Source organism: Nelumbo nucifera, chromosome 7 (genome assembly GCF_055504915.1).
Source record: "Nelumbo nucifera cultivar China Antique chromosome 7, China Antique-T2T, whole genome shotgun sequence".
NCBI lineage: Eukaryota > Viridiplantae > Streptophyta > Magnoliopsida > Proteales > Nelumbonaceae > Nelumbo > Nelumbo nucifera.
In genome coordinates, this window is record NC_142655.1 from 28,065,996 (window position 1) to 28,079,768 (window position 13,773).

General features: G+C 38.9%; 1 protein-coding gene across 2 annotated transcripts; it reads right to left on the bottom strand.

The window, feature by feature from the left end:
• Positions 1 to 1,164: 1,164 nt before the first annotated feature.
• Positions 1,165 to 12,252, bottom strand: LOC104593374 (ankyrin repeat protein SKIP35-like). Of its 2 annotated transcripts, none has more exons than XM_010253147.3 (4): positions 12,036 to 12,252; positions 10,334 to 11,569; positions 8,829 to 9,261; positions 1,165 to 2,211 (listed from the first exon to the last, which is right to left on the bottom strand). In XM_010253147.3, the coding sequence occupies exons 2-4, from the start codon at positions 10,969 to 10,971 to the stop codon at positions 1,405 to 1,407; spliced, it is 1,878 nt and encodes a 625-aa protein (XP_010251449.1). In that variant the 5' UTR covers positions 10,972 to 11,569; positions 12,036 to 12,252; the 3' UTR covers positions 1,165 to 1,404. The 2 variants fall into 2 exon arrangements, with proteins under 2 accessions (XP_010251449.1, XP_010251448.1); XM_010253146.3 differs by lacking the exon at positions 12,036 to 12,252 and adding an exon at positions 11,787 to 12,009.
• Positions 12,253 to 13,773: the final 1,521 nt, after the last annotated feature.

Here is a 13,773-nt window from a genome sequence, read left to right on the forward strand (position 1 = left end):
GGAGCTTATTCTCAAGGAACAAGGTATCTTCGAGTCACCTGCGCAACCTGCACTCTTAGCCTTCGTTTTCCTTCTGCTTCTTGCACACAATACTAACTTAAGCATCGGAGTGTTCCCGCCGGAAAACCCCCGGGAGTTCTTCCTCTTTCCTCTCGTCTCAAGTACCTCTCAGGAGCCACGTGAGCGCCAGGTAGGAATGATCGGATTGCGCTACATCAATGGGCATTTGTTGAAATGACTATGTGAATCGGACGTGACACCATTTTTTTGAAAAACGGATACAGTTCCAAGCATCCCCTTTATATGCAACACATGGTCAAATCGATTGACGGTTCAAGTACCTGGGCCGAAAATAGAGTCCACGTGATAATTTAAACAGTTCAACTAGTTGAATCACCAATGATTTAGACCTATTTAAAAGACCTAAATGTCACTATTTGGCACTTATGTGACCCTGAAAACCAAAGCGTATCGTACAATACAGATACAATAGGGTCAATACTCGATACATTGAAGTTTGAACCTTAACGGGAGTTGACACCAACACCACATAAAAGGATGGAAGATGGATAGAGATAGTGAACGGGGGTTATAGTTGGCGAGAGAGAGAGAGGTCTCTTTTTTCCTTCATCCGGCCAATATATAGTATGGGTATTTTTTTAATGGTCTGACACTTAAAAACACCATGCAGATTGCAGCCTGCCCAAAAAGAACAGACCATGCAGACAGGCTGGGTCACCTGTAAAGAGTTTGACAGACCAATTGTAGGTTTGACACACCGCCCAGAACTTATAGCTCTGTTAATGCAATTTCAATAGACTGAAATTTTAGTGGATGGATGAGATTTTTCAGAAAATTGTTGGCACTTGGTAGAAATATTTGGGGCCTAATCTTTCAGGTCAAATGTCTAAGACTCAAAGGTCAATTTAATCATACCAGTAAGTTGAGCTCAATTTTTATCAACAAGTTGGCATATCAATGCATTCCAGTAGATTTCACCATTTTACCTTGTATTGGCATATCAACACATCGTTTTCCAATACAAAACTGTTCTCATTAGATTCAATTTAACCAACTCAATTTCCAATTTTTCCACCCCAACCCAAGCAAGGTCTCATCTCAGTGGAATGCATTGAGATCCCCTCATAATATATCTAATAAAGCTGAGCATAACCTCATCATACATATATATTTTTTTTCCAGGCTTACAAAATGAGGATAGCACAAGTAACAGATGTTAAGATCATGATAACAACTAATCATATGGCCAGAACTCAGAAGAATCTGACCACTTTCTAGCTTGTCACACTAAAACCTGCTACTTGCTAAATATTATTACCATTATTATTCCATGGCATATCTATATACTGGGAGAGAGGAACACTTATGAGAATAAGTCATGCATTAAACAACACTGGGTGAGCCGAGCAAAAATGGAGGTAGATGATGCTCCAAAACAGCCAGGAGCTCTCTCCCCTGGCTTGCCTCATCTACGGGCCTGCCGCTAAGCCTTCTTGCGGCTTCCACAAGTTGGCCCCTTAACCGCTGTGAAAACAAGCATCCACCCATTGCAAAACACTCCCTGTACAGAGGCAAGTATGTGATGGCTACCTTCAATGGGCCTGGGAGATCCCTCAGACACAGGGGAGACCCACCCCACTTCAAAATTCTCGTCACATTCACATAGTGATCCTGCTCATGTCTCAACCCATCTAAGAATGCTGCCTCGGACCAATGCTCCTGCAGGAAGGCCTTCAGATCTGGAGCTACAGCTTCATCTTCAGATCTTGCAATGCTGTCTGCAACAGCATATGTTGCAGCTGGGTCACCCAGAAAGTTAGAATGCAATAAGAACGCAACACCATCAAGTGATCCACCGCTTCGCTCGCCAGCAGCTTTGAGAATCTCTATGCTGAGAGCAGCAAGGACATGCTGGGGCACATAAGGGAGAAGGTAGGCAGCAATTTCTACTTGACTACTGGAGGTGGCTGCAGTGAGTGCAAGGCAAAGCTCCATGTCCCGGCAGCCCCTTTGGACAAACCATTGAACAACCTGCATGCATCCCCTCTCTGCAGCCCTCATTAAGGGACCCAAGAAAGCAATAGCGTTACCCTCTTCCACAAGGCATTCCATGGTTCCTATCTTACAGTAGTGAGAAGCAAAGCCCAGAGCCAGGTCAACATCCACATCTAAGCTGTTCCTTTGAGCTATCTAAACAGATTAACCCATGGTCGCCAATTGCACAGGAAAAAAAAAATGTGAGAGATAAGAGAGAGACAAGTCAAAGCAGATTGATTTGAAAGTTGTACCATATTTGAAAATTTGTGTTCAACTGCATAACATGTAAGAAAAACAAGACCTTTCCAGTTCTACAACTTTATCTTTTTTTCCGTATCATACATACAATAATATATGCTTCAACTTCACTATTGATTGCAGAGATTGACCTGGACTCTCCAAGATTACAGAATAAGACTATTGTTTGGCAATGCATGCCATGAATACAGTTCGTGATATGTTCAGTCTCATAAAAAGTTGGGTGGCCAACGGCTTTTACAGAAGTGAATGACACAGAAAACGAGTCCAGATTACCTGCCAACAAAATATGTTCCAACACCCTCTTAAGATGATCTGACGCCACACATCTCATACATAGTGGGTCCTAGTTTTATGGTGGGTCCCAGTTAAATGGTGAAATGTGTTGCATCAAATCATGTTGGAAGGGTGTTGAAATGTGTTATGTTGGCAGGAGATCCCAACTCCAGTAAAACAAGTCAACATCATAAAACATTTTTTCCCTTTTTTTTGTGTGTGTGTGTGGGGTGGGGGGCTTAAGGTAGTCAATAAAATGGAGAAACAATGACGAATAATGACCTTAGAGAACCACTATCAAGCAGCATGGATATCATGGAAAATTCACTTAAATATCCTTTTATTCTATCTATTTTTCTATGTTTATCCCATTTGTTCTGCCTGTCAACCAAAGTTATAACTAAGCAAGGAAAGGCAAGTCACATGGAAATAGAAAATTCTTGGATGTCCCAACAAGATATCCAAAGTAAATGAATCAAACTAACTGCCATGAGATGATTAAAACATTCAGTTTAGCAGATTAAAAAGCATCTATGAGACTCAAATCGATTTAACATCAACCAAATAAAGCAGGCAGTTATCAACCTAATACTTTTCTTAAAGGAACTCGCTGTTGTGATACTAATTGCTGAGGAAGACCACTGGCCCTACAAATTATTGGTTCACCCATTACACTTAAATCATGCCCTCTATTTTACTATCCCTTGGAGTTTTGGAAATAGTAACTATAAATATCTAATTATTTCTCAGTTTCCCTTATTTAGAGAAAGCTCCTACTAAAGATATCCATTTTCCTACAGTTTTAGAGGCTTGTAATGAAATGAAAGCTCTTCATTTATCTAAGTCTGCTAAAATGTAAGAGGATGCAATATTCATGACTAAATGAACAAGTGTATGTTAAGCTCCATTAGATGATTTACTTGGGTAATTAGTAGCTGCCTATGTTTTAAACACAAAGGCACCATGCTAGATATTCCAATATATTAAGGTGTGAGGCATAAAGCTATGTTCTCAAATATATAAATCCAATCAAGTGAAAAATAACAACTAATGTACAAATTGTCAATAAAACAATAATGTCAACAGAAACCCAAAAAGAAATACACAAACACTTGGGAGCCATTTCATAATGGCTGAATTTACTCTACTGATTTTTTTTTTCAAAGGCAGAAAGAAAATTTTATTAAAAATAAAAGACCAAGTCAAATACAAGTGCCTTCCAGGTGTTAAGATAACACCCGACCAACATACAGAAAAAAAAAAAAAAAGAACAAGAGCACAAAAATTAAGAGGGAACAAAGTAAAGCTCCCAAACACAGCATCTTAACCATCTTCTTCAAACAGATCATCTTGCTCATCTCAATCCTTCATTCCTTCTCCTCTACCACCAATTTCTCGCCCTTTCTCTTCCTTAACCCCCCAACCTTACAAACATTCCAACTCAACAGATTCCTCCTCATCCCTCCTCTCAACTTGGCTACATTACAAAACACTGCAGTCACCCTTCTGCTTAGACTTAGTCCTCCTTCCCCCCCCCCCCCAAATCACAAACTGGCAACAATTCAAAACATTGCAAATAGAACTCTTCTGCAAATAGAACTCTTCTGCAGTTCGACTTGGCTGCAATTCCAAACATTGCAATCACTCTTCTGCTGCGGTTTGGTCCTCCTCCCCGCTCCCTCTTCATTCCAGCTTTTTTCCTTTTTTGCTTTCTTCTCTTTTTGTGCCTCTCCCTTCTTTTTTATTTTTTTCAAATTGTTCAAAAGCAATTCTGGTGAAACCTTCTCGCCCCAGAAAAAATAGCCCTAGAGATTTCCCTACTGTAACCTCTCAGTCAACTATCTTACTCATCTCCAACTTCCTTTTTTCAATTACCTCATCCCTTCCTTTCTCAGGCCCCCCCTCTGCTTCCTTTTCTCCAACTACCTCTCCTGAACCTACTGTTTCAAACCCCATCTCTGCTAACAGCTCCTTATTCTTTACTCCTGTCTCCTGGCCTAACCCTGAGATCCTCCTATTACAAACCTTATTTTGCAAACTACTGTCCTCTGTCTCCCCCTGTTGCTTCCTCTCACTTCCTCGTTTATCACCAGCCTGATCTTTCTTCCTTCCAACTGAATGACTTGTTGCTTTGCCTTGTAGTGGATAAACTGATCAACAATAAAATATTCAGCGACAGTATTCAGCCCAGTCTTCCATTCAGCCATTAAGGATCTCACAACCTACTTAACAACTTTTTTTAAATAAAGTATTATGTATTAATATTAAAGTTCCTGTGCAATGAGATGTTGTACAGAAAAAAAAAAAACAAACAAACCCCAGAAAAAGTCGCAACCTAGTTAACAACTTGTTCACTAAAAGGAAAAATAAGTCATTTAGTTCAGCCATTTAGTCGAAATGACAAAGGGGCAGAACAGAACTCCTGAATAGGAAGAAGAAGAGGAAAAAAAAAGGTGCCGAGCTCTTCTATCTTGCATGTGTACAATGGTACACAGAAAACCTATTTCTGCACAAGAGACCATGAGAAGACAACAGTTGCAGAAAATACCAACAGCCCCAAACATAAAAGGAAGGTGCACCTCCAGGTAAATGTCTCCAATGCTTTTTAAAACACTGATACATGCTAGAGCATTAGCACCATTGCTTCAACTCAAATAATCAACCCTAAGGTATCAAAAGAAAATACAAGAAGCAGCACAAGCCCTAGAGCTCTCATTTACACTGTATCATCATCATCATCCAAGCATCCCAACTATATGGGGTTGGCTACATGAATCCCGTTTTGCCATTCTGTACTGTTTAACGCCATATACATTGTCAAATTATGGGCATTTAAAATCATTTCTTATTACTTCAACCCATGTCTTTTTTTATCTACCCTAGCACTTCTAGCTCCTTCAACTTGCAAGATATCACTTCTTACAGGTGCCACTGATGGTCCTCTATGCATGTGAACAAACCATATTAGTCTACTTTCTCTCGTTTTATCACCTATTGGAGCTACGCCTAGGTGCCTTCCAATGACTACATTTCTGATCCTATCCTTTCTAGTTTTCCCATTCATCAACCTCAGCATACACATTCTTGCCACATTCATTTTTTGGATATGCTTCTTAACTGCCCAACACTTGGTCCATGCAGCATAGCTTCCCAACACTCTCATTTGCATTGCATGCTCTAAAAAATACTAGAGATTTTCATATCCTTCTCACATATTGTCTTCTGCCCCATAATGTTATGTAGCATATTGATCTCTGTCCTCTTTTATTTGTGCCTTCTTCCATAATTTGTAATTTGGCTTCCATTTATCCTTCTGAGAAAAAAAAAAAAAAAACAGATACTTCAACTTGATCAGATTTTTGCTTCTCTTATTTTCCTTCTTTTTTTTCTGTGCGATGGGGCAGTGTTTACTAAATTGAACTTGCATTTTGTCTTCAAAGGGCTTTGCCCATCAACATTGGGCACATTCCTCCAAGGCCACTCTAATAGAAATTGCAAACTAAAATAGGAAAATGTTTAATAACAGAAGAAATGGAGATTTATTCAACAAATAATCTTTGAGGAAAGAGAATAGGCCATTCAGAACCCATGAAACTGTTAAGCAGAGGACATAGCACAGGAGAGATGAGAGGGTAATGCCAGCTTGCCTACCAGTCTAAAAGACAAAGGAAAATGAAAGGTAAGAAAGGAGGACAAAGTGGTCATCATCTGGCTTACCAATGATGTTGTGGTTCTGTGGCAACATAAGAATGCCATGAGAGAGCTGAGACAGGTGGCAAGGAATCTGATTATCAGCTATAATTGGACTCACAAATCTGCCAATGCATTGACTAAATAGAGGGTGGATAGAGCCATAGAGGGAACTTGTTTTGGGGAGTGATGGAAAATAATGAGGTAACTTAATGATTTAATCTCAATGACCAAAAACCAACTGGGGTGTGCGACCTGGGTTGGTCTAATGTAGGGGATGCTTGGCATCTCTGTATATATTTTCTTTCTTTAATTAAGCAATAAAATCATGTTACCGATCAAAAAAAGGACAGTAAGAAAAAAGAAAATAAAACTAACTCAATTCAATATCAAACTTTATATGGTTGGCAAGAAAGAACCATTATACATGCTCTATAAGCAAAAAACAGAGAAAAGATTAGTCCCCATTAGCTTCTAAACTGATCAAACTTCAGCCCATTCAATATTCAAATGTTCCGACACAATGAGAAGGATAACAGATTCCATAAAATAAATAAATAATTCCACTAGGGCTGGAATCTCTAAGTGGCTAAGATCAAATCAATATAGGCATTCTTTCAATATCTCACAAAAAACTTGTCCTCCAGAAAGCATTCCCCTAAATAAGTTAACCAGAAGATTTTGTAAGAACTTAGAATATGACCACTAGACTACCCTACTCTAGTTAAACTCAACCGTTTAAAGATTCTGTTGGTCAGGTGTTCACAGTTTTAAAGGACATATGATGCTTATGCCTTGAGGCAAGGGTCAAGGAAAAATGCCTCAAAAGTCAAAACCTTGAGGCTCATACATGAAAGTAGAATGCACATTGTTTACAATCTGAAATACCTTTCTTAGTGTGTGCATACAGGCTTGTATCTATGCTTCATTATATTTAAAACAATTTGAAGAATTATTCTACATTTAAAGCATTTCAAAGGTTAATGTCCCTTATTTATATGATCATGTATGCAATTATATGCTCTTCCTGTAAAATATATATACTCCTCTAGTGCATTCCTATGTTTACTCCTCTAATATATTCCTATGTTTTTACTTATGTCACCTTCATGTTTGTCAAAGTCTTTGCCTGCATCTGAAGGTCCTAGAATCTAACCTCACACCTTTGTATTTTTAAACATTGTGTGAGACATTACACTTTGTTGAGCCATATACTAATAAGTGATACTTTGTCTTAGAAGTTAGAAGTATTCATACAAAGGTTATTTTTGTAACAGTTATTCAAAAAATAAGGTATATGGTTTTACTATGTTTTATTTTCTTTGGAGGCCCTTCAAAACAGGATATTTTGAAGTGGCCATACCTAACAACAATGGAAAATGTTCCACATGCTCCAGGGACCAAGCCAGGGGGAATGAGGGGATTAGGGTCAACCATTAAACGGTTCCACCAAGGAAGTCAGCATCAGCCAAATTTTAACCACTCCAACAAAAAGAGGTTAAATATCTATTCACTGGGAGTTATTAAAATCACCAACTTCAAAAAGAGAAATCATGGTAGATCAACTCCATCATCAACATTATAATGCTGATTAAAGACACAGATAGATGAGGTCAATTTTTTGCACACTCCCCAAAGTAACTCATAGCAAATTAGCTGACAAATAAGGTTATTGTTAGGATAATAGGATATTTTTGATCTCCAATTGTCAATCAGTTTCCTTTTTAGACCGTAAAACTTAACTTTAGCCAGTTGTGTTGGATTAATTGTTTTGTGGTTTGGCTAATATATCACATAGATTCACCAAAAAAATGGTTCATGTAATAAATCAGATGATTCAATCATATGTTCTGGCAGACATCTCCTAGATAAGACAAGCTCAATGACAAAGCCAAGTCATCCAACTGCAATGTGCTACCACAATCTTCAAATTCTGTCATTTTTAACCAACTACTCTATACGGCATAGACCTCATCAAATAAAAGTAAAAAGGTACTGAGCAAATTGTTATGTACCCCCAAGTAGGGGTGGCAACGAGCCGAGCTTTTCACGAGCTGCTCAAGCTCGGCTCGTGAAAAGCTGGGCTCAGCTCGGTTTCAGCCAAGCTCGATTAATAGATGAGCCGAGCTTGAGCCTACTAGAGCTTGGCTCGTGAGGCTCACGAGTCGGCTCAAATATATATAATATAATATATATATATATAATATATATAATAAAATTATAGAAAATAATATATATACAATAAAAATATTATAATTCTTAATTTTTAAATATAAAATAAAATTTTTATATATAATTTTTATAATGAAATATATAATAAATATTTTTATAAAATATAAAATGAGCCGAGCCGAGCTCGAGCTTATGAACTTTTGACTCGAGCCGAGCTCGAGCTCAAGGTTCTGGCTCGAACTGAGCTCAAGCTCGAGCTCGAGCCTGGTACTATTCGGCTTGGCTCAGCTCAAATCCACCCCTACCCCCAAGATACTAAAAGGTAGATAATTAAAGAACTAGATACTGTCCCATAATTCAAACAGTTAGATTACCTGCAATAGGATGCGAACAAGCTCTGTGCTCCCAAAACGTGATGCTTCAAGAAAACACTGGTTGACATTGTCTGCACCACCTTCTACCAACATTCCCAGCAACCCCTGAATTGCAGTAGCAGAAATACCAGATGCCCAACCAGGGTCAAATGAACTAGAGAAGAGAGTGAGGGGAAAGCATGCCGCATCAAAAGCCTCTGTAAAATCCTTTCCTGTAAGCTGGTTACCAGCAAGATCTAGAAATGTTTTGAATGCTGACAACTGGAGTTGGATCTCAACAGCTGAACTTTGATTTACTTTATCCCTGTTTCCCTGACAACGGGAGTAGAAGCCTATACATTTTAGAGCCCATTCTGTAAATTTTTGGACCTTAGCTCCAGCTTCTGCCTTCAAAACCTCATCTCCATGGCATTCCTGGAGGCGTTCCTGCAACCTGATAAAGAAGAAAAGGGAAAACATGTTGGTTCATCTACCCTGTGAATTTTGAAAATACACATACCAATTGGAGCAAAGAAACTGATTGCAGACTTATATTGGTAGTATAACATTGCAAACTATAGAACAAAGTTCAGTATTTAAACTTTAAAGTAATTCATTAAGGTTGTTCTGGGACTTTGAGATGGAAAGGAAACAAAACAAACTCGTTACAAAATCAGGAAATTTTAAATGACTAAACCTCCTACCCCCTTCAGATAGATTCCAAAATCTTTTAAAATGGAGGAAATACAACTTGAGTCGAGGTCCACTACTTTCTGATCTAGTGGAGTTTCCTGTTTGAGCCAAATTACAAAATCCTAAAAGTAATGGATTTCACATTTCCTTTTCAGTCCAGCATTTTTGTTTCTATCACAATCCAAAATCAACCTGACAACATAATATTAAAGATCAACCCTGCACCAACAGCAAACATAAATAACAAATGATATTTGAAGCCAAGATTTGATGCAACAGCAAAATAAGAAACCTCTCCCTTAGGCTGTGTTTGGTTTGAAGGAAAAAGTAGGAAAAGGAAGGGAAAGGTTGGGAAGCCTTTACAAACCTTGTATAGGTTTTCTCATTTTTCCCTTCCTTTCCCCACCTTTTCCTTCAAACCAAACATAGTCTTAAGGAAATTCTTTTCATAGGAAGACCTGTTTTATGGTTTTGTCTTCAACAGGTTTTACATTACAGTGGTGGTTTCCACCCCCCCCCCCCCCCCGGGGTAAAATTATGCTGGAGGAAATATAGTGACTGAAAAAGTTGAAAAAGAAAATTCTCAGTATGGAAGTATGGAGAAATGTGGGCTTTGAAACTATTGGAACTACTATTTTGACTTGATAAGTGATGGTTCAGGAGATGCCAATCCTATTAATGAAAACTTTGAATTGTAAGAAAGGTGCCATTTCCTTTTAAATAAAATTTTACCTTTACAAATCAACTCAAACAAGTCAAATGATGTGACATTAGAATCAGACTTTGGTAGACGAGATATTTTATTGGTTGGAAAGTGAAAAAAAGAAATTTACCTTTGGGCCATGATAGTTACTGTATCTGCTAAACTCATTGTCCGGCTCTGACAGGCAGAAACACAGGAAGCAAGAAATGAAGTCCTCAGAGCTGCCCTTGTAAAGTCATAAGCACCATTGGCAATGATCTTCTTGATCAAACCTGTTATACCATGTAGCTCTTGTTGCGTGCTCAAGAACCAGATGGAATCCAAAGATATGCACAAGGCATCATTGAGAGTTTGAGGGTCTGCCAACAGAATCAGACTTTCTGCAATCTCCCAATCATGAGAGCTCACTGCACTCTGAAACATCCGGCCCAATTCAATCCTGTCTTGTCTACTAAGCTTCTTGTCATGCCCATTTTTCTCCTTGCACAGATCAAAATCTGCTGCAGACATCCTTGACTTGAGTTTCTTAGCACTGCAGCTACAACCACCAGATGTTCTCAAATCCTTACCCATCAGTGGTGCCTCCCTTGAGAAAACAACATTACTTCCTTTGTCTTTTTCGCATGAGAACAACTCGCCATCATCTCCGGGAGTTCCAACCCCATTATCATCGGTTTCCATTTCTGCACATTGGAGATCTTTAGGATTGGTTTCGTTTACCAAATGCAAAACCCCAGTACGTCCCACAGGAATGCTCTCTCCTTCCATTCTCCCCCACCAATGACTATTACCCCAAAATCAATATTTTAGAACCCAGCAAAGTAGCCCAACTGCTTAACTTCTGCAAATCGAACAAGGATACTTCTTCATGGGCCGGCAATTACACCATTCCCCTTGAACGAAAGGATAAAAAATTCCCTCCTTTTGATTCTCAATTATCTGTAGAACGAAATTCCTAATGCAGAGAAGAAAGTCCCAACCTTCGGCTAATCTACCGCCACTTAGACACGATTAGTGAACAAGGAAAGTAGCAGAAACCCAGATTCTTCTAGCACAAAAGAAGACCATAGATGAACTCGACGGTTCAAACTCAACTCCACAATATGGGGAAAAAGAGGAAGATTCAATCCTTATATGCGCAAAACTCAATTCCCCTCTCCCCTCTGATGATTCAGCTCTCTAAAACAACCAACCAGAACCCATAAGAAATAACAGTAATTCCCCTCTTTTACCAGTCCGAGAAACCCGACTCCACGATACCCAGCCACCGCCAAAAAACGTGAGAAACAAAAGATAAACCCCTACGCCGTCGGTTTCAATAGTTAAAGCCCTAAAACCTCACCATGATCAAATCCACAGAAATGCCCTGAAAAATCAGAGATCCAATACCACCCAAATCAAACTCAAGCAATTCCATTTAAGCAGATACAGAACTCATAAAAGACAACTGAAAAAAATAATAATAATAATAATAAAGAAGCAGATGCAGATTTTACTTCAAAGAAAGAAGCAAAACCAATAAAAAAGAGAAAATATGAAAAAAGATGCAGTAAATTGGCACAAAAAGAGAGAAAACAACAGACCTGGTTCAACGAGAAAGGGAGGAAAGGGCTAGCAGTCTGGACTCTGAAACCCAGAATTGAGGTTGAAAAGGGTATCTTTTTTTATATCAGGAGAGAGAGAGAGAGAGAGAGTATTGTATTGTATGATTGAAAATTTACAAAACAAAATAAAAATATATAGAGAGAGAAGGGTCGAAAATTTTAGAAATAAAGAAAATGAAAATGAGAGTCACCGGCAGACTACAATCCACCACAAAAAAATGCCTTCACCTTTAATGGGTCCCACCCTAAGTCTTGCGGACCCACCGCAATGATTATACACCATCTTCCCCTTGCTTTCTCTGCGACTCCTCCGTTTTCCCCTCAACTCAGTCCCATACTCCCACCGCCTGCGTTTCGTTTGGTTTTTCTGGGCTTCGACTGCAATTGAAAAACTGACGCATCAAAGGTTTGTCGGAAAAAATTGCAATCCACCGACCACCGTCATTCACTGAAAGTCTCTTAAATTCCAAACCCCCCCCCCCCCCCCTTGAATTATAGGAGTGTATCATTTTGCTACCTCAAATTTTGTCCATTCCAAAGCCTTTTAGATTTCAACAACCTCTTGAATAGCATATAAAGGCAACTTTTTGCCTTTAATATCAATAAAAAATTATAATTTTATATATTAACTAAAATAAAATATCTTTTTTTGGAAAAATATTCGTCTTCCTCCTTTGCCTCTGTATTCATTCGAATGAATCACAAGATTCCGACAAGTAATACCCAAAAATGCTCTTCGTGTCCCATAAATTAAACCAGCGGCCGTGTCCAAGTGTCCATCTCCAAAGACTCACAGAACCTCCGGAGGTGCTGTGGCATCCTTATGAATCCATTGCTTGCCAGAGAACTGTGGATTCGTAGTCTGCAATGCTTGGCGGAGGATCATAAGATCCCAGTCATTCCTTATGAATCCATTGTCCTTTCATTCCTCTCTCTCTTTTCTTGTCCGCCCATGTTGGTGTGCAAAACGGGACACGAGCGAAGGGCTCATCCCCACCCAATGCCGTCACGACGTTCCGCCAAAGCCTCACCGGGTTTTTCCACGTGTACAGCCCAAGCCTCGCCGGCGTTCCGTCACGGCGTTCTCACGAGTGAAGGGCTCAATCTTTCTGAAACTACTTCCGAGTTCCGATACTAAACCTGGAAGACCCTTGATTGTCTTGCTCTGTGCAGACGAAGAGTTCGACTCCTCCTCCACGTCACAACGGAGACGCCCCACCGCTAGTTTGCTTTTGGGATGTGAAGAGCATTTTCGATTATTACTTGACCGTAATCTTACTATCCATTCGCAAGAATACAGACAAGAGGAGGAAGACAAGCAACAGCTGCCATTTCTTGATTTTTTTCTAAAAAAGCTATCATATTTTGATTAATATATAAAAATATTAATTTTTATTGATATGAAGGGCAAAAAGTTACCTTTATCTGCTAGAAGCCCTTATTTTAAAGTTACTTCAATTTGAAAAACCCCTTGAGCTGTGGAAATGTTTCACTTTATTATCAGAACTATGAAAAGTTTCAAATGTCCTTATAGATTTTACATCTCATTCATTTTTTAGATTTTGAGAGGGGGAATTTGGTTAATTAGGTTTTAGTTCTCATTGACCAAAATACCTATGTTCTTTTCTTAGATTTATGTAGGGCTTATGGACAGTTTATTTCCCCTATGTGTCACTTATCCACTTACCCATCTCCCATGCAAGAACTTTTCCACCTAGGGTTGTCAACACTTAGATGGGACAAAAGTGCCCCTTTTAATAATGGCTTTTTATGACTACATTTTCTTATTTGCCTAGGAAATAAAAGAACATAAGTAAAAGCACTTATCCAGGTAAGTACCCGGGTAAGTAACTTCCCAAAAAGCTAATGTGGCTTGCATGTTAAGCGAAGTTAACGATGAAAAATGATAATAAGCTTATCTTTCATGGTTACTTTGTGACTTAACAACTACTCTCTCTAGTGTGTG